General features: G+C 40.5%; 1 protein-coding gene across 4 annotated transcripts in view; it reads right to left on the bottom strand.

The window, feature by feature from the left end:
- The window catches only part of LOC122802489 (OX-2 membrane glycoprotein-like), a 1,536,731-nt gene that overhangs the window by 652,150 nt on the left and 859,842 nt on the right, over nucleotides 1-24,739 (bottom strand). For all 4 annotated transcript variants that reach the window (XM_044072134.1, XM_044072133.1, XM_044072136.1 and 1 more), the window contains exon 5: nucleotides 20,038-20,346. In XM_044072134.1, the coding sequence (XP_043928069.1) occupies nucleotides 20,038-20,346 (309 nt within the window). The remainder of the gene's footprint in view (nucleotides 1-20,037; nucleotides 20,347-24,739) is intronic.

Below are 24,739 nucleotides of genomic sequence, written 5' to 3'. Positions count from 1 at the left end.
TATGTTCTTGGAATGTAATGAGTTGGCAGACTTTAAAAATTCCCTACAGTGTACTCTGTCAGGAATACCGGGTGAGCAAAGGAATGTAACAAATGAAATTATTGTTTTGATCTGGAACACCGCATCTGATTTGTCTAAATTTATTAAGGTTCTGTTAATCCTGGTGGCTACCAAAAAGCAATTATTAAAAAATGGATACCAAAATCTAAACCAGCTATACATGAAGTAGTGAATATTGTAACAGAGATAAAACAACAGGGAGTGGGGTCTTCAGAAAAGGGTAACAGCAAACTACATAGAATAAAGGAAATTGTCTAAACAATTCACCCAGAAAATGTTTTGGAGGAGGAATGAGGTTTACGAGAAGGCAAGAACTGAACAATTTATATAATATTGCTTAAACTATATGATATGTAATATATATGTAATGTATAACATTTATAAATGTGAACTTGTAACTATGGTTTGATTATGTTTACATAAATATATGTTTTCCTATTTCAAGAGTGATAATTCAGTAAAGGTGTTAAAAGGTAAAGTATGGAGATCGAGAGCCCCTACTTTCTTTGATGGGTAACTCTCAACAGAAAGGAGAAGAGGGCCGTTTCTGTGCTGTGATGTGAAGAACAGCCATTTTCTGTGTGTTGAGACAGTAAATTGTTGTTTAATGGGTAAGCCAACATTTTTCTAAGACTTTGGACAAAGGTGAGAGTGGGAATGAGTTGGTAGTTTGACACATCTGCTGAGGTTCTTTCTTTGTGGAAGGGTATTATGAAGGATGCCTTCCACATTGATGGAATATATGATGCTTTTATTGAAAGATTTGTCAGGATAGAAGCTGGTATACCACTTGCATCAATTTAAGATATTCACCTGGCACATTATCTTCAGCTAGTGTGGTGACCTTCAGTGTTGGAAGTTTTTTATTTTCTTTTTTATTATTATATTTGTAGGTATTGGGTCTATGGTGAATGTGCAGTAACTTTTAGATGGTGGATCGCATCCTTTTATGTTGTGTTATTTGGTTTGATCTCAATGATTTCTGTGACCTAACTGGTATGGTAATCGAGCAAAGTTAGCTTTATTTGCAAATGATATTAGTCTGTACCTGATAAATCCACAAAAGGACATCTCAGTCTTGTGGAACATTTTGAGGCAGTTTCAAGTGTTTTCAAGATGTAAAATTAATGAAGATAAAACAATGGCTATAGCCATGCATTACGTACTCACGCAGTAATTGGTTCAGCAATAGCCATATTTATAGGGACAGAATAAGAAGTATTTAAGAGTGTGAATTAAAAAAAGTTTCTGTTATGGCAGCTAAGGATATATGGGAAGAGAGTAAGGAAAAGATAGTATAGAAACTGGAAACTCTTGTTTATGGATATTGATAGTAAGATAAAAGCAGTGAAAATGGTTTTCATCCTTTTATTTATAAGTAACAGTAAGGCATATTTTTGTCGACCAGACGAGAAGTTGTGGACAATAATTAATAAAGGGTTGAAGGAGTTTATCTGGGAAAGGGAGTTATGCTGGGTAAAGTGGTTCAGGATTACCTGATTTAAAGGCATATTGTAGAGCTTTATAGTTAAGGCTCATATACATAATACAAGCAGAAGGTTATAATTCAAAGTGGAAAATGGATGAAGCAAGGATGAATTTCAAGAAACAGAGAGAGAGATTGGCATTTTAGATGTAGATCCTTAAGGAGAATAACAGCAACCACACACAATATTATATTCATAAAGTAGCAGAAAGTATTCTAAGAACTAAGCCAACGCGGAAATGGACAAATGAGATTTTGCCAATAGGGATGACTGCAAGTGGGAATACAGAAAATAGGCAAGATGGGGGGGCTGTAATTTGCTAGAGGAAACTGGCAAGGAAACGAAAAAAGGTATTGTGAGCAAATAACTAGAGAGACAGAACGATAACAGACTGGGATGAGGCCAAGAAGAAGTTCGGAGTGCAGGCTAGAGACCGCCTCCCACACCAGGGATTGTTACTGTACGCAAAGAGAAAGGGATAAGGAATCCTAAGTGAAAGACCTGCATTGGTAGAGTTTTTCAATGAATATAGAACAGAAGCTGCTGTTAAAAATGGGTACTTAGTAGGGAATACCAAGTCCTATGCACGAGGGATTGCACGGTCCAAACCAAGTAGAAAGCACCAAATAGACCAGCAAGGCAGCACAGAGTTCAATAAATTTATTGAATACTTGTATGAATAACAGACTAGTTTCGGCAAACAGCCTTCTTCAGTGTAATACAGTGTAGTCAAGTTCCATTTTAATCATCATTTAAATACTTAACAAGAGCCAATCAAAATTTTAGCTCATGAATATTCATAAGTTTGAAACATATTTTAAATTTGTCATGCAAAAATGCAGTGGGTACTATATATACTGACAAAGTCAGTCCTAAAAGTGAGGATAGACACCCCAAAGAAATGCAAGCATAGAATTGGACAAGTTATTAGTATATTATGGCATATCCATCCAGCCATATACTCATACTCATGTTTATATCAAACTGTATTTAAGTAGCCATTGGCACTAGCTACTAGACAAATGTTCATCAAAAACACCAAGGTATAGTACAGCAAATACTTGAATTAAGTATGCTCAGACATGCTATGTCAGAAAAATGGGGAAATATAGGGCATAAGTTGCAGTAAGTATACATGTGTGAATGTACGTGGGTGTGCAATGGAACAAAATAAAATAAAATAAATGAACAGCATCATCCATAATGTGAGGCTTAAATCAAGGATTGAAACCCAAAACATACAGTATTAGCCTCCAAGATCAATAATATGATATTAAATGCAACTAATTAATAGTAACATGACATATGTACTGATGAAATCAGTCCTGAACAGTGAGGATAAACACCCCAAAAGAATACCTGCATAAAATATTAGTATGTTATGGCATATCCATCCAGCCATATACTCATACTCATATTTATGTCAATCTGTATTTAGGTAGCCATTAACACTAGCTACTGAACAGTTATTCATCAAAAGCACCAAAGGTATTATACATCAAGTACTTAGATTGAGAAGGCTCAGACATGCTATATCAGAAAAATGAGGAAATATAAGGCATATGTATAAGGGGTTAAAGTGAATATACGCATATAAATGTATGTGGGTATGCAATTATACAAAATAAGTAATCAGCATAATCCATACTATGAAGCTTAAATCAAAGATTAAAACCCAAAACATACAGTCTTGACCTCCAAGACTATTGATATGATAATAAGTGCAACTAGTTAAAGTAATAAATAAAGATATGTTAAGCTTGCATATATAAATGCTAGTCAGAGGACCACATATTGGGTACCTATTAATCCTACAACCACGGGGGTTCAGATTGGTCATTGATTTCACATGGACATTGTCCATATCATATGTATTATTGAGGTAGGGCCCATGATCAATACCAAACAGTGGATTATATTTGTCTCATGTTTTCAGGTCGCCCTTTATATATGGTTAATGAACATACAAACATTTTGGTTTGGTATTTGGTTGTAGGATTAATAGGTACCCAATATGTGGTCCTCTGACTAGCATTTATATATGCAAGCTTAACATATCTTTATTTATTACTTTAACTAGTTGCACTTATTATCATATCAATAGTCTTGGAGGTCAAGACTGTATGTTTTGGGTTTTAATCTTTGATTTAAGCTTCATAGTATGGATTATGCTGATTACTTATTTTGTATAATTGCATACCCACATACATTTATATGCGTATATCCACTTCAACCCCTTATACATATGCCTTATATTTCCTCACTTTTCTGATATAGCATGTCTGAGCCTTCTCTATCTAAGTACTTGATGTATAATACCTTGGTGCTTTTGATGAATAATTGTTCAGTAGCTAGTGTTATGGCTACCTAAATACAGATTGACAAAAATATGAGTATGAGTATATGGCTGGATGGATATGCCATAACATACTAATATTTTATGCAGGTATTCTTTTGGGGTGTTTATCCTCACTGTTCAGGACTGATTTCATCAGTACATATGTCATGTTACTATTAATTAGTTGCATTTAATATCATATTATTGATCTTGGAGGCTAATACTGTATGTTTTGGGTTTCAATCCTTGATTTAAGCCTCACATTATGGATGATGCTGTTCATTTATTTTATTTTATTTTGTTCCATTGCACACCCACGTACATTCACACATGTATACTTACTGCAACTTCTTATACTTATGCCCTATATTTCCCCATTTTTCTGACATAGCATGTCTGAGCATACTTAATTCAAGTATTTGCTGTACTATACCTTGGTGTTTTTGATGAACATTTGTCTAGTAGCTAGTGCCAATGGCTACTTAAATACAGTTTGATATAAACATGAGTATGAGTATATGGCTGGATGGATATGCCATAATATACTAATAACTTGTCCAATTCCATGCTTGCATTTCTTTGGGGTGTCTATCCTCACTTTTAGGACTGACTTATTCAGTATATATAGTACCCACTGCATTTTTGCATGACAAATTTAAAATATGTTTCAAACTTATGAATATTCATGAGCTAAAATTTTGATTGGCTCTTGTTAAGTATTTAAATGATGATTAAAATGGAACTTGACTATATTGTATTACACTGAAGAAGGCTGTTTGCCGAAACTAGTCTGTTATTCATACAAGTATTCAATAAATTTATTGAACTCTGTGCTGCCTTGCTGGTCTATTTGGTGCTTTCTACTTAGTAGGGAATACAACATATTGTATGATAACTATAAGAATTAATTACAGGAGGTTAGAAAAGATTGGGAAGAGAGAGACCAGAAAAGCAATTTGCAACGGAACAACGGCAGGACATGCGTATGTCTTCCAAGTATGCAACAAAGTCCAAAGGGTTTACAATCTTTTCTTGGAAGTGTTTGCATAGGTATTTTTTATACCCCAATCAGAGTTTAACAGAGTTTTCCTCAGGTAGGCTGCAAATGTTGGAGGTGTGATGGAAAGAAAGAAGAAACTGGGAACATACAATCTATGAGCGTAATGAGTTGTCAGTTTTTAAGAATTCCCTACAGAGTACTCTGTTAGACATATTGCGTAAACAAATACCTATAACTAAGAAAATAAATCTTTTCAGCTGGAATGCAGGATCTGAATTGCCTAGACACAATAAGGCCTTATTATTATGTTGCCTGACCAAAAAAAAAAAAAAAACTACAAGAAAATGGAAATCAAAGTGTAAACTAACTGCATTTGAAATACTGAATACTATAAAAGAGATTAAAAAAAAATGGAAAAGGCAGCTTTAGAAAAAGAAAGGAGCAACTTACATAGAAATAAATGGAATTTGTGGGAACAATAAATGTAAGAGGAGGAAGAGTGAGGATTAAGGGAAGGCACAAGTTAAGCAAAGTAATGCAGGACTGATAATAGTTATAAACAAAGAAAATATATGCGATGATGTATAATTTATGTAAAAGGAAAAAAATATTCTGATTTTGTTTTCATTTCTATTAATGGATGTGTGCCTATGTCTTAAGTGATAATTTAATAAAGGTGTTTAAAAATTATTACTGTGCCAGAAGTTAGAAAATGCTCTTTAACTTTAGTAGCTATAGTAATTTTAGCAGAGGCTGGTACAGGAGCTGGCTACAGTTGCTTACCTGGTTAGAGTAAGTTATTCATGGCACTGCACAGTTCTTTGGGATTTTTGTAGTTATGCTGTTGTAATGACAAGAAGAAAGCCATTTTATCTCAGTGGAGTTGCTTTCTTGGTCAGGTTTCTGAGGTATGTATATGTCTGGCTGTTTGTCAGGCCCTATCTATTACTTTCCTTAACGGTTTTGTTATATCAGAACCCTGTTTCAGATAAAGCACATGATCAGAAAATGAGTAGGCTTTTTTTCTTATTATTTTTCCCCAACAAGAAGCAGCATTTGCTGGGGTCCCCACACAGTTAAGGATGGTTAGGGGGCCCTGTGTAGCCACGAGTACAGCAAATGCCTAAAGCTGGCTATGACTATAGTTTCAGAGGAGGGAATGTTCACAAGCAGGATTTAACTAAGTTTACTATGTCAGTGCTAAAACATTTAATGAGACTGTGAAACATGTTACTGACAAATCACTGTAGCTATAACCAGAAATTTTTTTGAATTTTGTAGGAGATATAAATAAAAGTTATCATTACCCACCAGGCTTACTGAGTACACAAGCATTGTTGTACTAGCTTTTGTTGGTTTAACAAAAGTGTAACAAAATATAAAAATAAGGTAACTTGCAGTGGATGGGGTCCTCCAGGACCATGGGGGCTCCAGGCAACCTCAGGGTTTGCTGGAGCCTAAAGCCAACTATGTGCACAGAGGACCACATTGCTGCTGCTACAACACTTCTAGAGTCCAACACTTTTCAAAAAGCTATAGATGAAGCCACATCCCTAGTAGAGTGTGCCTTGACCATGACTGGAGCAGTTTTTTTTTTTTTTTTCCTTTGTGGTAGGAACAACAAAAGGTAATAGCCAGAGACAACCATTTGGAAATGGTCTTCTTTGACACTGGTTGTCCCTTCTTACCTTCACAAGAAATGAACAAATATTCAGAAGTTCTAAGAGATTTTTTTTCTGTCAAGACAGAACCTGAGTAGTCTGTAGACATCCAAGGTGTGAAGTACTCTTTCCTCATTTTTTTAGTTCTTGACAGAAAAATAAGGAGCTGGACAGATTAGCTTAAGGTTAACTTGGATACCACTTTTGGCATAAAGAAGGATTAGTTTTCAAAGAAACCACGTGTCTCTGGAAGATGAGTGAAGTCTGACCCACTAGAAGAGCCTGTGATTCAGATACTCTTCTTGCAGAGGTCAGATCAGCCAGAAAAAAATGCTTTCCATGTTAATAACCTCAACTCAGCCAAATTAAAAAAAAAAAATCACATGTGACTGTACTGAAAGAGGGGGATCCATGGGCAGACATTTGCTAATATATGACTTTCTAGTAGCAGGTTTTCTTGATTCCATTAATACCTGCTGTATATAATCAGAAAATAGGTGCCTAAAAGGTATTAAGACTATATCATCCAAGGCAGTTAGGTGGAAGTTGCTTGGTGTCAGGGTGTATCACGCACCCCTGATCTTGTATGAGTAAATCCAGTTTGTGAGAAAGCTTGTGGTAATTTCCCATGTCCAATTCCAAAAGAAGGGAGAACCACTGTTGCCTGGGTCAGAAAGCAATCATCACAGTGATCTTTGGGGAGTTCTTCTGAATCTACAGAAATACTCTGCATAGCAGGGAAAGGGTAGAAAAGCATACAGGAACATTCCTGTCCAAGTAAAATAAAAGGCATCTGCCTCCCAAGCCTTCTTGAATGGCATCCCGGAACAGAATTTTGCCATTTTATTTATTTAATTATTTATTTTATTTAACATTTTTTTACCGGGGAAAGTCCGACTTGGACAGAACCCATTTTCAACAGAGGCCTGGAGAGAAATGCTCCAGATGCATGTCCTTGGAATGTTGGAGGAAACCCAAGCGAATGCAGACAGGACATTCAGACTTCGCATAGAAAGCACCCGAGCCAAGAATAGAACCAGAGAACCTCTTGCTGTGAAACAACAATGCTAACTGCTGTACCCTTTCTGCACTGCTGCATTGATACCTCTCTGTTTAGAGAGGACACAAAAAGGTCTAGCAGAGGAATTCCCCACAAACTAATCAAATCTTGGAACACTCCCTGATTCAACTTCCATTTGTGAGTGCCTGCCTTGATCCTGCTCAGCCTGCCTGCCACACAATTTTGTTCTTATAGGATGTAAGATGCATGCAGTGAGACTGTAATGTAATGATATATCCCATGCTAACATGAATGGTCTGCATAGGGGTAAGATCTGCTTTCCCCTTGTTGGTTTATGTACCACATCACTCTGGTGTTGTCCATAAACACTTAGGGAACAATAGATAATTCAGGGAGCTAAGAGCTAAGAGCATCTATAAGAACTACCATCTCTTTTATGTTTATATGTTTTGGTCTTTCTTTTATTGTCTCAAAGTCCCTCTGCTTTTATGTCTCCTGATACTGCTTCCCAAGCAAAGTCTAGGGCATCTGTTGTGACTTGACTGCTTTGGAGCAAGACGGGAAAATGTGAGACCTGGATTCTGAGAAATGTGATGTTGCCACCATATTATTTCCCATTTTAAAAACTCCATAACTGCAATATGAAAAGACAATGAATATTGATGCTGGAACCAAAGAAATTTCAGACACTGCTATATATTTCTCATGTGGAGTCTACAAGAGGTATCATAAGAATGGTGGATGCCATGAGACCAAGAGTCCAGTAAGGAGAAGGTCACAGTAAGCTGCCTGTCGGGCGCTAGAATCCGCCACATAACGCAAGCACTCAGGTCTCTCAACAGCAGGTACAAATATGACTCAGTCATTGTCCACGCTGGTGTAAACGACCTGAGACGTACCTCCTTGGACTACATGAAAAGAGACATTGAGGAGCTCTCTGATTATGTAGCCCAGGCAGGTATGACCCTGACCTTGAGCAGTATCCTACCTTCACCAAGAATGATGCCACAATACAGAGATAAGATGATCAGCTTTAACAATTGGCTTAAACTCTGGTGTCATTCAAAGGGGATCCAATGTCTGTCTGCCTGGGATGACATGCTGGACAAGCCACGCTAAGTCTCTTCAAGGGACGGCTTGCACCTGTCACCCTGGGATTCCGGATATTGGCAAAGGCTCTTGCCACCCCATAGTACCTTTTTAGGCAAGGCTCAAATTCTAAACCTACCACCCTAGAACACAAAAAGGAAAAAACTAAGGGTAATGCTGCTCAATGCCAGAAGTCTAAATCTCAAAATGCACGCACTCGAGGCCCTTCTCAGTATGGAGAACATCGATGTCTGTGCAGTGACAGAAACCTGGTTCAAGGCTCCTGAGAGCACCCCAGCACTATCAGGTTTTACCTCTTATCATGCTCCGCCCCAAAATCCGGACAATACCAAGAAAGGAGGGGGTATCCATATTCATCAAAGACACCCACACCTCAAGACTGGTGGCAACACGATGCATCGGAGACCATCCAGGTGCAATTAACCATAGGCAAGACTGCTCTGCAAATTGTAGCATGTTACAGGCCACCCTCACAAACTCAGGAACCTCACATGGCCTTCCTGAAAACACTAGAGGATAAATGTATCACCAAACTCCATCATACTAGGTGACTTCAATTACCCTAATATAGACTGGGAACACTACTCAAGCCCAAACACCCTAGCCCAAAAGTTCCTGGAATTCATAAACTCAAATGCCATGGAACAACTAGTCACCATCCCCACAAGAGGAGAAAACATACTTGATCTCATCATCACGAACATGGGAGCACAATGTTCAACACCGCAAGTATACCCCTCACTGGTGAGATCAGATCACAAACTAATCTCGCTGGAGGTCCTCATCCCACCCCCACCTGAAATAAAAAAGACCACAGTAAAGAACTTCTCGAAAGCCGACTTCACACTTCTAAAGACTAGTGTGGTCTCCTTTAAGGCCCCCGAGCCAACGGAAAACAGTACTCAAGCCGCTGAATCACTTACAAATGCCTTCTACCAGCACCTGCAGGACTGCATGGATAAGACAATCCCAAGCAAAACAAAGACTCTTTGTACCAAAGGCAAGGCCCACTCTGGTGGACCCCAGCCATAAACAAACTCTACAACAAAAGGAGGAAGCTACTACAAGATAGAGCAAAATCCTTAAAAGGTAAGACACCCTTGATCACTATAAGTAAAAAACTAAGAGCTCTCATAAAATCATCCAAAGCAAATTTTGAGAGAAAAATATCTAAAGACTCAAAAGACAATCATAAGGCCTTCTTTAGCTATGTTAGAAACCTGGGAGGAAACTCCCAGATATGCTCAGAACTAGTTCAAAATGATGTGAAGATTACTGATCCTACAGACATTGCCAACATACTGGCTGACAGGTTCAGTGCAAACTTCTCCCCCCCCCCGAAAAGGAGAGATTTCTATACCAAGCGATTGCAGCCCCCAAACATCTCCAACGCCCAAGTGAGAACTGCTCTCTCCAAAGCAAAAAAACAGCATCCATGGGACCTGATGGTGTCCCCGGCTGTGTGCTCCACGAACTCAACGAGGAATTAAACCCACAGCTAGGACAGCTGTTTAATCATAGTCTTACCTCTGGATACGCACCAGGAGTGGTGCACTGCAACTGTGGTCCCACTTCACAAAGGCGGTGCCTCCACCGACCCTGGAAATTACCGCCCATTAGCTTGACAAGTCTTATCTGCAAAGCCATGGAGAGGATCATAATGGACCTCATAAATAAAGACATAGGGAATTTGCAGACTTTGGATCCATCCCAGTTTGGCTTTGTCAAAGGCAGATCATGCCTTCTAAACTTGGTTGACTTTTTCAAACAGTCACCAAAGCCATTGATGAGGGAAAGGCAGTCCATACAGCCTACCTCGATCTGGCGAAGGCCTTTGATACAATACCCCACTCGGGTATCATTGAAAACTCATCAGCTTAAATGTTAACCCATACATCACAAGATGGGTTGCAAACTGGCTGAGTGACAGAACCCACAGGGTCAGAGTTGCTGGCGCCATGTCAGACTCAAAGCCTGTCACAAGTGGTGTACCACAGGGCTCAGTCCTGGGCCCACTCTTGTTTGGCATCTACTTTTCCAAGCACAAGCAAACACAGGAGGGTTATGGCTGACAAAGTTTGCAGATGACTGCAAACTGGGCCATAGCAGAAAACACATCTGACACAGATATCCTTCAGAAGGGTCTCACAGAAACGGATAACTGGTGCCAGAGCCATGGCCTAAAGTTAAATGCCAAAAATGCATAGTCATACCCTTCGGGAAAAACAAGGTTACCCCTAGCTACCAAATAGGTGGCAATCCACTGAGTACAGAAGAAGTTATCAGGGACCTGGGGACCCAGGTTGATAGTAGTCTGTCATTCGACACCCATGTAGCTAAAGTAGTTAGGAAGACCTTCTACATTGCCCACCTTATCATGAAGGGATTCTCATCTAGATCAAGGGAGGTCATAGTCTCCCTATACTCATCACTCATCAGACCAATGATTGAGTACAATGCCCCATTCGAATGTATCTGACCCGACACTTGCAGCAGCTGGAGAGGCCACAAAAGTTCCTCACCAAAAGGATAAAGGGTCTCAAACATCTGTCCTATGCTGCCCGACTGAAAGAACTCCAGCTCTATTCAGTCGCCACCGCTTGCTCAGAGGTGACCTTTGCCTAACATACAAGGCCATGTCAAACCCAGATTTGATGAATATGCTTCACCTCAAAAATCTAGATCCGTCAGAGCCACAAGGGCGGGAGACTTAAACCTCGACACGGCTATTAATAGGACGTGCTGGAGGGATACATTCATCACCCAAAGACTCCCTATGCTGTGGAATAAAATCCCGGTATATGTGAGGCAGAGCACCTCGCTGGCCTTGTTCAAGAGAAATCTTGACCAATGGATGGGAGATCGCAGATATACCCCAGGGATTACCTCAGTGTCACTGCTCAACAGAGGCACAGCAAAATAATGGGTATAGTTCCCCATACTAAAGGGGTGGCGTAAGCCACAAAACTATGGGCTAGGCTTGTAAATGCCCTCGGGCAGATAGCCTAGTATGAACCTATGAACCTATGAACCTATAAGAAGTACTCCCTCACTAAGGAAGACTCATAACAACAACCGAAAACAGCAGATTGAACAAGAAAAAATTACCAACCAGTCCGGCAGCCGACAACCAATCTGCTTGCTGCCAGCTCACAGTAAAATAATCAGCTAGTCCAAAGAGCAAGGTAAAAAAATCGATACAGCTTTATTGCACAAGCCAAATGTTGAGCGCTTTCACTCGCACAACAGCGAGTTTCATCAGAACAATTATACATAAAAAGTCGAATGACTAAATAGTAAAAAAGGCGCCAAAAAAAGCTGATCCAAATAGCAAAATACTAATTCCTAATTGGATAATGACCTAATATAGATCACAACAGTGCCACAATGCAAAATTTTAAAATGAAAGAAACTATATTACATACCAATTGATGAATGTGCACCCATCTTCGCCAATTTGGTAATGCTTGATTGGGAGGAGAATCATGTCTTTAATAGTGCATTTTTTGATAATGTACTGTATTATTCTCGTTACCTTGACGACATCTACATATTATGGAAGGGTAACAGTAGTTCTTTTGAGAAATTTATGGGGTACTTAAATAATAGTTGTGAATTTCTTAGGTTCACTCATACTTGTAGTACTAGTGGTGTCCCCTATTTAGATACGTTTATTTCTATCGATGATGAAGGCTTCAAATCTTCAGTATACAGGAAAGCTACATTTTCCAACTCTTATTTGGACTACAACAGCTTCCATCCATACAAACTTAAAAGAAATATTTTCAAGGGTCAGTGCATTAGGGCTATAAGAATGACATCTAGTTATCAAGATACAATTAATGAATTGAACTATATTACTAGTCTCTTCATAGAGAGGGGATATGACCCTGGTATGTTGAAGGATGTTTCTTCTTATGTTCTGGGTCTAAGGGGGACAAAATTTTCCCCACTTTTGGGGATGACTTTAGGTCCTTGCACTGATGACCCTGTTCCAATCAATGCTACTGGACAGTGTATGTTATCTACCAACTGTTTTAATAAGGCACTAATAGTTGAACATAATCCCTTTAGTCAAATGCTGAAAAATATAGTACGTAAAAACTGGTATATTCTATCATCTACACAGGATGTGGGCAACATTGTGGGACATGAACCTTTGTTTGTTGGAAAAATGGGTAAAAATCTTAAATGTTTTTTTGAAAATGTAAGTACACCCAAATATTTGGACAAGTCTCATACCACTAAATGTGGCACATGCAATCAGTGCAGTTATATACTGGAGTCTAATAGTGTTGGTCTAAATAATATATGCAATACAATAATATATTTATCAAGAGGCAACTGCAGATCAACTACGTTAGTTTACATTGCTATCTGTTCAGCATGTCAGTACTTTTACATAGGGAAGACTGAGAGGCAACTAAGGCAGAGGATATACTCTCACTTGTACTCTATTAGAAAGTTAGACACTAAGAATGCCCTATGTAGACATGTTTTAAATCTTGGGCCTGAACATTCCTTTAAATTTGGTATATTAGAAACTGTCAGATGTAAACCCAGGGGAGGAAATCTTAAAAACTATCTGGCCTATAGAGAGCTATGGTGGCAGATTTTCACTGATGCCACCACAGAGCCCGGGATAAATGACAGTATGACTATTAAACCATTATTACTGCTGGAATGAATAACATTGCATTTTATTTTTACATTTTAACATCAATTGGTATGTAATATAGTTTCTTTCATTTTAAAATTTTGCATTGTGGCACTGTTGTGATCTGGTAGTTCAGGTGTTAAGGAAGGAAGAACCATATGTGCTTCTACATGGCACAACCCTCTCCAAAAAGAGTTATTTTTTATTTAATGAAGATTTTTCTTAATGACATATACTACTGGAAGTCTCAAAAAATCTGTCTGGTCTGCTTGCTTTAGGGTCTAGTTTAGGATACAAGGAAGGCATTACAGGTTTCTGCTGGGGACAGGTCTTGAATCTGCAAGGATGGGTATACAGGTGGGCAAGCCAGAGTTGGCTCAAGCGTGGTTATAAGCTCTGCTCTGGCTCATGATCCAGCATGTTAGAAAGCCAAGAAAGAGCTAAGCCACAAAATCACAATTTTTTTGTTTTGCATAACCGCTGACAGTTGATTCAGACCAGAGTTGCATGCAGCCTGTGAGTGCTTTCTGTTAGGTCAGGTCTGTATATCTAAGCATTGAGGCTGGCTGAAATATCAGACAGGGTGTGGCCCCCATGCCATAGTGCTGAAAAAAGAAGATTAAACATTTTGCCATGGGAGTAATATTGTAAGACGTTGTAGTTTTATAAAAAGATTTGCAGCTCATTTTTAGGATGAGAGGTGCATTATTTCCTTTACTCCAGAATGCTTGCACGTTTCCATGGGGGGGGAGGAGCCTATTTCAGTGAGAGAAGCAGAGATCACAAGAGCTTGGAAAGCACTACCAATGCTAAGAACAGCATGAGCAGAATTCTTTGTTTTTCTTTGTTTTGACTTGACGTAAGCCCAGATCTCTCAATTGTTCCCGATTTTAGCTCAATGGTGTGAATCTCTGAGAGGTGCTTGCTGTATGTTTGGGAATGAATATACAGGTTCAAGATCAACACGGTGAAACTGCTATATTATTTTAGTTTCTTTTTTCTTTCACTCTTCACCATCAAGCATCAGACGTGCAGAAAACTAGGCTGCCTTTTGGGGAAGGAGTGTAGGGGCATCCTATACATGAAAGCGCAAGACCATTGTATAATTACTGCTGACAAATATATGATTCGCTGGGGGCAGTCTACTTGTTTACCAATCACAAGCTGAAATAGCAAAATATTACTGTAGTTCTTACATTTTCCTTCTTTTCTCAGTGAGAACTTAGTGTACAGAAAGGTCATGTTACGGGGCATACAACAGATGTGAGCAAAGGGCAGTTATGGTCGATATGGTTTATTCAAGGGCAGTATCCATAAGAGCAAAATTTGCCATCATTATTATATTTTGTAGCAACTTTACAGTCAGAAGTGGTGTGCATTCTCAGAAGGGGCATAGTCTACTGGGACAGTATGTGTACTTTGTATGCAAATAGGTTATTAAAAATACTGACTTTTTTATTACAGCGTGTTTCCTTAATGGAATGGAAATATGGTTTCTTACATAAGGCTAGCAGAATCCAGCATTTCACAAGGCTTTTGCTGTTCCATTTACACAGTGTTTCTAGTTTTTACCTCGGGGTTGTTTGGAAGAAATGGTCAAAGTGTGGCTGAACTACTGTGCACTAAGTCATCACTGCACCAGAAGGGAAAAAACAACATTTTTTCACAGGCCAGAGCAACATCATTTCTTCCTGCATACACAGTGGTGTACTAGTATACTATCGCTTATTATAATTGTTTCCCATTTTTCATTGTCAGCAGAAACGAGGTGACTGGGTGCAAGCCGTTAAGAAATGTGATCAACACACTATCAGCATTCATTCATTTCAGTGAATGCTAGCAACGTCAATGTCTGTTTGACTGTAACTGCAGTCATTTTTTTTGTTACTTAAATAATTGCCTCTGGGCTTACAGCTGTAGTTATTTTTAACAGAGGTACTGTTGCAATTGTCTGCTCTGGCGTGACTCTTAATGGGCTCTAAGAGCCAAGCGAGGATATGGCTTGGCTCCTCTTCAAAAATCCCAGGCTTGCCCACCTTCAGAACAGTATATTTATAGGAAGAGGTGCACACAGTTTATACGAGCCTTACAGAGCACATATTCTTGCTTCCTGGCACTATGACCTCATGAGTGAAAATTGATGGATGTCTTGAACTCCGTATCTAACACTGCAGTCCTGACAGTCATAGGTGTTTCTTTTATGTTCTCAAAGGAGATAATATGGAGATATATTACTTACTGTGATTATAGTCTTATATGTCCATACATAAACTATTGCATGTCAGTCCCTTCAAACAGAAGTGCTGCCTCCCATAGTTCATAGGTAGGTACTAGGCTATTGGCCCTAGGGCTTATATAAGCCTAGCCAAAAATGTACCCTGGCTTTCGCCACCCAAGAAAATTATTTTCCTGTGCCCCTGTCGAGCAGAGGCACAGAAGTGATCCCTGGGGTGAATGTCCTATTTCCCATCCAATCATCAAGATTTTTCTTGAAGAGTGCTAATGAGGAGCTCTGTTTGACATAGATAAGTAGTCTGTTCCAGAGTATGGGAAGTCTCTGGGACAGGAATCTATCCCTCCAGCATGTTCTGTTTATTGTGGTGACAAGGTTTAGGTCCCTACAGTGTGTAGCTCGGAGGGATTGGAATTTCTTTAAGTGGAGCATGTCCAACAGCTCTGTGTTTGACATAGCTTTGTATGTTAGGCAGAGATCACCTCCGACTAGCCAATATGCGATGGAGTAAAGCTGGGGTTTTTTGAGAAGGTCTGTGTAGGGCATCTGTTTCAGACCAGTAATCCTCTTTGTGAGGTATTTCTGTGACCTATCCAGTTGTTGTAGATGTCTTGTGAGGTACATAACAAAAGGGACGTTGTACTCTATAATGGGTCTAATGAGTGATGAGTAGAGGGGAACAATGACCTCTTTTTCTGGATGAGAAACCTTTTGTGATGAGGTGAGCCACATAGAAGGACTTCCTGACGACTGTGGCGATGTGATTATCAAAGGTGAGACGTCTACCTGTGTTCCCAAGGTCTCATCACATTTTTGGCATTAAGTAGACTACCAGCTATGTGGTAGTTCACGGGTACAGAGTTTTTACCAAAGGGGATGACAATACACTTTTTGGCATTGAGCTTCAGGCCATGGCTTTGACACCAGGAATCTGTCTCAGTAAGGCCCTTTTGTAGTATGTCCACATCGTTAGGAGTTTCGATTATGGCTCCTAGTTTGCAGTCATCTGCAAACTTTGTTAGCCAAAGACCTACTGTGTTAGCCTGTACTTCAGAGATGTAGATACCAAACAGGAGAGGACCCAGGACTGAACCCTGTGGTACTCCACTTGGCACTGGATTTGGAGTCTGCTACTTTCACAGTGGGGGTTCTGTCCATGAGCCAGTTGGCAACCCATCTTGTGACATAGGGATTTATACCTAGTTTGGTGAGCTTATCTATAATTCCAGAGTGGGGGATGGTGTTGAAAGCCTTGGCGAGATCTAGATAAGATGTGTGAACCACCTTACCCTCATCTATGGCTTTGGTGACTGCTTCAAAGAAGCCAATCAGATTTAGGAGACATGATCTGCCTTTTACAAATCCGAACTGGGTAGGGTCCAAATTTTGGAGATTACCAATGTCTTGGCTTATGAGTTCCATGATGATACATTCCATGGCCTTGCAGACCAGGCTCGTCAGACTAATGGGGCGGTAGTTCCTGGGGTCCGTTGTGGCTCCTCCTTTGTGGAGTGAGATAACCGTTGCGGTGCGCCATTCAGTGGGCACAAAGCCTGAGGTGAGGCTATGATTGAACATGGTACTTAGATAGGGTGCCAGTTCATTCTGTAGTTCGTGTAGAATGCAGCCTGGGATATTGTCAGGTCCCATGGATGATGTGTTCTTGGCTTTGGAGAGTGTTTTTTTTTTTTTACCTGTGCAGCCGTGATTACAGGAAATCTGCATTCTTCTGGTATAGAGATGGGCCCTCTAGGGGGTGAAAGGGGAGTAAAGTTAGCACTGAATCTATCTGTCAGGATGTTGAAAATATCAATTGGTTCTGTATAATTAGTGCCATTGTGCTGTAACTCAGAGCAGATCTGAGTGTTGCCATTGAGATTCTTGACATAACTATAGAATGCTTTGTGGTTGCCTTTAGAGTCAGTGGCAATTTTGTTTTCATAACTAGCTTTGGAGGATTTTATGAGGGATCTCAGCTTCTTACTGAGGTTGACCAGGGAGTTCCTCCAGTCATGGGATTTTACTCTTTTTTGCAACAGTTTCTTCTGTTGTAGAGTTTGTTTATGGCAGAGGACTACCAGATTGGCTTCCTTTTTTTTGGAGGATAACATCTTGGTTCTATTATGGATAGCATGATCCATGCACTTGTGAAAATGCTTATAAAGTGCATTTGTGTAGGATTCAGCAGTCATACCTCTATTGTCCGCCTGCATGGGTGTCATGAAGTTTGCCGCTTCTGTCTTAAGAAGTGTGAAGTTGGCTTTGGAGAAGTTTTTTTTACGGTGGTTTCCCTAACTGGGGGGTGGGGGGCGGGATGTGGATGTCTAGGGTCTGACCAACGAGGAATTGACCTCTGGTGTGGAACACCGGTTGCCCATGTTGATAATGACCAGGTCTAGGATATTGCTGCCCCTAGTAAGAGTGTGAATAAGTTGATCCAAGGCATTGGAATTTATGAATTCCAGAAAACGTTGAGCAAAAGAGTTGGTACACGAGTAGTTTTCCCAGTTCATAGTGGGGTAGTTGAAATCACCCATTATTAGGGTGTTGGGTTGTACTCTAATACTTTCCAGTGCATCAAGAAATGAGGAGTGGGAATCCTGGGGCATGGTGGCGGGTCTGTAGCAAGCTACAATTTAGATTGCGGTCTTGCCCAGAGTTAGTTTCACTTGGATAATCTCGGATGCATTATGCTATGCAACTAGCCTGGAGGTGTGGATATCCTTAATGAATATGGACACGCCTCCACCTTTAGTGCTTCGTTCCGGGTTTGGTGGCCGAAAGGTATGGTATGAATTATAGCCTGGTAATGCAGGGGTGCTTTCTGGAGATTTGAACCAGGTCTTTGTCACTGCACAGATGCCGATGGTCACCATTTTAAGGAGTGCCTCAAGTGAGTGCATTTTGAGGTTTAGACTTCTAGCACTGAGTAGCATTACCCTCAGATTTTGCTTGCTTGTACCTGTTACGGTGGTGAATTTGTCATTTGAACATTGCCTAAAAAAGGCACTATAGGGGTGGCAAGAGCTTTAGCCAGTATCCGGAATCCCAGGGGCGACAGGTGCAGGCCATCTCTGGCAAAGCATCGTAGTCTGTCGATCATGTCGTCTCAGGCAGACAAATACTGGATCCCCTTAGAATGACACCAGAAGCTTAGCCAATTGCTGAAGTCAATAATTTTGTCCTGTACTGTGGTATCATTCTGGGTGATGGCAGGATGCTACTCAGGGTTAGGGTCATAACTGCCTGGCCTACAAGATCAGAGAGCTCCTCCATGTCTCTTTTCATGTAGTCCAAGGAGGTACATCTCAGATCATTCACACCAACATGGACAATGACAGTGTCATATTTGTACTTGTTGTGGAGTGACCTGAGTGCGTGCGTTACGTGGCGGATCCTGGCACTGACAGGCAGCCGACAGTAACTTTCTCCTTGTTTAGCCTGGTGAGTGGAACATCAGTGTGCCTGGCTATAGAGTCACCTATGACTAGAGTGTTGGGTACGTTGTTATGCCTTATGGGCTGTGGTTGTGTGGTACACTGAGTTTGTGGGCTATGTGTCATTTCGGTTGTGTTGGGGGGTGGAGTTTGCTTGCGTTTCTGCTTTGGAGGTCCCTGATGCTTGGACAGGTTTTTATTGAGAGCCCCCGCAAATGTAGGTGTGTGTTTTGTGTTTCTATGTGTTTGTTTTGGTGGAGTAGGTATTGAGGGACTATATGATGAGTGTGGTGTGGTGCAAGTGTTTACCTTTTCCTCTTGACTGTCTAGTCCAGTCTTGGGTGAAGAGAGCTTTGCTTCCAGTTTAGCTATATAAGTGCATCTCTCACAGGTTGTAGTGTTGGGTGGTAGGAGGAGAGGGTTGCCTGTGTACATGAGGAAATTGCTGCATTGCCCCAAGATGCCCAGATTCATCAGGTAGACAGGAGAAATCACCGGGAGCTGACCTTTAGACATGCCTGGACAGGTGCTTAATTATTAAGTACTAAAAACTGCTTTCCTCTAGACAAGTGAGGAAAGTTGAGTGCTGTAGTAACTTGCAGCTTATTTAGTGCTTACAATGAGTTCTGAACAAGTGCTGAGTTCAAAGACACAGATTTGAGTGCTGAAACTAGAAAACTGGCTAGTTCCATGAAATAAAATTAAGCTAGATGGCTTCCCTCCAACACAGAAAGGCACTTGTACATTTGTGCACTTTCTTCTAAGGACCATACTAGACAGCTGTGTCTACCATAAGAACAAGTGTAATAATGTTCAGTACATGTACATGCAAAGATTCGTTAACTGGCCACTTCTGTACTGCTGCGATTCCAACAACACGCAACCTTAAGAGTTCATATGGGAACCACAACATCTTTGATCAGGGCATGGTTGTAATTATACAAGTTTACATAATAAGCAGAAATCCTATAATTCACTGAAACAGTCACAGCTACATCAAAATGGATGCTATTTAAAGATCTGTCTGCCTTACCATAAACATCTAGGCATATGTCATGGCTCTCAGCTCCACTTGGAAAAACATTAAATATACAGATGTAACATCCTCCATCTTTTATTTCTGTACTTTGTATGTAAAGGGATGATTCTGTCAAGCTTTTACTGATTGTAAAGCGATCCCTAAAATATTCTTGGATTACAACAAGAAATCTTGGACTGTAACTTCCAATATTGTCAGCATTGTTTCCTCTCTTCTTTTGCCATGTGACTTGTAAGACGTTTCCATTCTTGTCAGTAGAGCAGTGTAAAGTAGCATTTTTACCCAGCATTGCTTTTTCAGCACCTGTAATGCATTAAATGAAATTGAATAAATGCAGTACCTGACATTTTCAATTAAAAATATCAGTTAGAATACATTATTTTATAATTTAATTTCTATTACTATGAAAGTGCATGCAAAAATTATCCTGATTGAAAACATAGCAAATGACAGCAGATGGTCAGCCATTAAGATCATCCTGATGTATATACATTGTAGAAAATATTCTGTTTTCATTCACTGAAGACATTACAAGATCCAGACCACTCATCGTATATTTTATCAACGTTAATACATGAAAACACCTTGCATATCTGGCATCCTTCAAAGGCTTGGGAACTGGCACATTCCTTATTCTCAATATCAACTGATTTAATTCAAGTTGAGGATTTTGATATCCCTCTTTCTGCTTCTGTTTATTTGCAAGCTTCTTGTTTTCTATTTTAGTACCAGCCATAACTGAAAGTAGGTAGTGCTGGGTTTACCCATGGCTGGTATCATTTGATCATGAGGGCAAAGCTTTAACAATTGAATTAGTACCATGGGTAAATTAGCACTACCTGGATAGAAGAGCAGATTAGTGTTAGCATACAAAGCTGTTTTTTTTTTTTTTTTTTTAAAGAAAGAAAGTGCTCAGCTTTTGAAACAACAACACTGTATGTGGAAACGTTTTGCATTTGGGGACGTTGGGAATTTGTCTTCCACACTACTGATGGAGAACATTGTAGGTATCATTTTTACTTATAACAGCAATGACAGCCACACATACTTTTTCTAATGGATTACTGGAATGCTGGATTTGCAAGTAAGCATGCTAATTGATCAGTCCAATCAGAATGCACTTTGTAGAATGTTAATGCTATTTTCATTGGACAATACTATGTAAATAACCTTTTAATAGGACAATGATTACCATGTACACTATTAGTTCACAGTTGTTTTTCTCTACCTCTACCCCAGAACACGTATGATAAATCTTCTCAGTTACTCCACAGGACATGACAAAGTCCACAAGTTATTTTCAGTTTCTTCCACTCAGTATATTCTGCTTTTGTTCTATGAATTAATCTCAAGAAAGTGCAATTGTGTGTAAATGTACTTAACCATAAAAATAGATCTCTGAGGAAGAGTCACTATAACAATAAATTATAACATTTGTGTTATACAGGTTCATAGGTAGGTACTAGGCTATCTGCCCAAAGGCATTTATAAGCCTAGCCAGAATGTGTTGGCTTTCGCCGCCCCCTTAGATTAGTTCCCTGTGCCTCTGTCCAGCAGAGCCACTGAAGTGATCCTCGGGGTAAACTTTCTGTTTCCCATCCACTCGTGAAGATTTCTTTTGAAGAGTGTTAGCGAGGAGCTCTGCCTGATGTACACTGGGATCTTGTTCCAAAGCATGGGAAGTCTCTGGGACAGGAATCTATCCCTCCAGCACATCCTATTTACTGTTGTGGTGAGGTTTAGATCCCTACAGTGTGTGGATCACAGGGATAAGGTTTTCTTTAGGTGGAGCATGTCCATCAATTCTGGGTTGGACATGGCCTTGTATGTCAGGCAGAGATCACCTCTGAGTAGGTGGTATGCAACTGAGTACAGCTGTAATTTCTTCAGTCGAGCTGCATAGGGCATCTGTTTGAGGCCAGTGATCCTCTTGGTGAGGTACTTCTGTGGTCTTTCCAGCTGTTGCAGGTGTCTTGTAAGGTACATCCCAAATGGGGCGTTGTACTCTATGATGGGTCTGATGAGTGATGAGAAGAGGGGTACAATGACCTCTTTTGATCTGGATGCGAACCTTTTTGTGATTAGGTGGGCCACATAGAAGGATTTTCTAACTACTTTGGCAATGTGATTATCAAAGTTGAGATTACTATCTACTTGGGTCCCCAGATCCCTTATTAAGTCTTCCGTATTTATGGGACTACCACCTATGTGGTAGTTTATGGGTACATTGTTTTTTCCAAAGGGGATGACTATGCACTTTTTGGCATTTAGCTTGAGGCCATGATTTTGACACCAGGTATCCGTCTCAGTGAGACCCTTTTGGAGGATGTCTGTGTCAGCTGGAGAGTCAATTATAGCCCCTAGTTTGCAGTCGTCTGCGAACTTGGTCAGCCATAGTCCTCCTGTGCTTGCCTGTACCTCTGAGAAAGTACAGTTTTGTACCTACCATAAATGTAGATGTTCGAGTGCTCATACAGCTTCAGTTATTACAGATGGCTTATCCTGCCGTCAGGTGGGTCCTCGGTCAGCCGAATTCCAAAGTCTAGGTCAGGCGTCGGTTGTCGTCACTTCTTCCCTGACGTCAGTGCGGCAGGGGTATAAAAGAGGCAGTTGATGCCATCTTCTTCAGTTTTTCTTGCCCCAGATGTCAGGTGGCCCCAGAAGGAAGGCAAAACATAAATTTATGTAATCATGCAATATAGAACAATCAAAAAACATTAGTTGCAAGCAAATACACCATAAAAGAATACCCCAAATAGGTTGTATGAGAAGGTGTTTGTCATAAGGCCTGTCCTAAGAGGGGACGGAGGGGGGGGGTAACCTGGACTGCAGTTGTATGAGCACTCGAACATCTACATTTATGGTAGGTACAAAACTGTACTATGTTCATCGTGCATACAGCTGCAGTCATTACAGAGGGAAAGAATCCCAAAGCTAAGTAGGGGTGGCAGGCACTAAGTGGAACTAGGAGGAGCAAGGATGCCCTGCAAGACTGCTGTGGCAAATCCCGCTCTAGATTTAGAGTATAGTGGAAGGTGATAGTGCTTGGAGAAAGTGTGCACTGAACTCCAAGTGGCTGCTTCCAAAATGTCCTTGGTAGGAACCCCCCTGAGGAAAGCTGCAGAAGTAGCTGTGGCCCTGGTGGAGTGGGATCTGATGCTTGTAGGCACAGTTTTTCCATGAAATGAGTAACAAAAGCATATGCAGTGGGCTATCTATTTTGAGATTGTCTGTTTGGAAATAGCCTTTCCTTGAGCACCTGTAGCATAGGACACAAAGAGTTGCTCAGATTTCCTGAATGGCTTTGTCCTGTCCAAATAATAACGAAGTTGTCTGTGAATGTCCAAGGAATGTAGTAGTCTTTCCCCTTTGTTTTGTGGATTAGGATAAAAGGTAGGTAAGTGGATAGTCTGATTCAAAGCTACACTGGATACTACCTTTGGCATAAAGACAGGGTTGGTTCGTAAGGAAACTCTATCCTGATGGAAAATGATGAAAGGTTGCACAGCCATGAGGGCCTGTAGCTCCAAAACCCTGCGTACTGAGGTGATAGCCAGAAGGAAGGCTGTTTTCCATGACAAGTATTGTAGTTCTGTTGAAGAAACTGGCTCAAAGGGAGGAAGGGTCAGCTTTTCCAATACGAAGTTGAGGTCCCAAGCAGGGACTGGTGGTTTCCTTGGGGGTTTTATATTCTTTGCCCCTCTGAGGAACTGCCTTAAGACAGGATGAGAGAATAAGGGAGGATCTCTGTTGTATTGTGCAGAAATGGCTGAAGCGTGGATTTTGATGGAGGAGAAGGAAAGTCCACTGTTTAACATCTCAGCTAGGTACTGTAAAATTTGAGGTAAATTTATTACCCAAGGATTCTGGCCCATTTCTTGATTCCAGGCACAAAATCGTTTCCATTTGGCGGAGTAGGCTTTTCTAGTAGAAGGTCTTCTGGCCTCCAAGATGATATCCTGCACCTCCTTGGAAAGGAGGGTCTGTTGGGAAATCAAGGAATTCTCCATGCAGCTAGATTTAGGGTTTTGAGCTGGCTGTGAAGGGTCTTGTAGTTGTGCTGGGACAACAGAAGAGGGACTAGAGGTAGGATCCACGGTGGGGAATGTGTCAGGCTTTTCAGGAGCAGATACCAGTGTTGTCTTGGCCAGTCTGGAGCAATGAGAATCATTTTCGTCTCTCTACTCTGGCTTTTAATAGAACTTTGGGCAGCAGAGGAAGAGGCAGAAAGGCATAGACTGTCAACGTTGCCCAATTGAAAGAAAGTGCGTCCACTTTCCAGGCCTGTGGATGATAGGTCCTTGAACAAAATTTTTTCAACTGGTAATTTCTGTGGGTAGCAAAGAGATCCATGTCTGGCTGTCCCCATGCCTGAGTTATCTTTGTAAAAACTTGAGGATGCAACTTCCATTCGTGTGGATCTGTCATATTTCTGCTTAGGCTGTCTGCCAGTTTGTTTTCCTTCCCTGGCAGGAATTGTGCCTGTAGTTAAATTTGCATTTCCAGTGCTGTGTTCCATAGGGTCATGGCTTGCCTGCACAGGGGGTATGAATGAGTTCCCCCCTGTTTGTTTATGTACCGCATCACTGTGGTGTTGTCTGTCCTTATCAATAGCTGGCCTGGATGCAGTAGGTATTTGAAGGTCATAATAGCATTTTGCACGGCTAGCATTTCCTTTTGGTTGATGTGTAGGTGC

This window comes from Protopterus annectens, chromosome 5.part0 (assembly GCF_019279795.1).
Source record: "Protopterus annectens isolate FY-2018-M chromosome 5.part0, PAN1.0, whole genome shotgun sequence".
NCBI lineage: Eukaryota > Metazoa > Chordata > Ceratodontiformes > Protopteridae > Protopterus > Protopterus annectens.
Note: the sequence above shows the minus strand (reverse complement) of the source record. Positions and strands in the feature narration are given on the sequence as shown.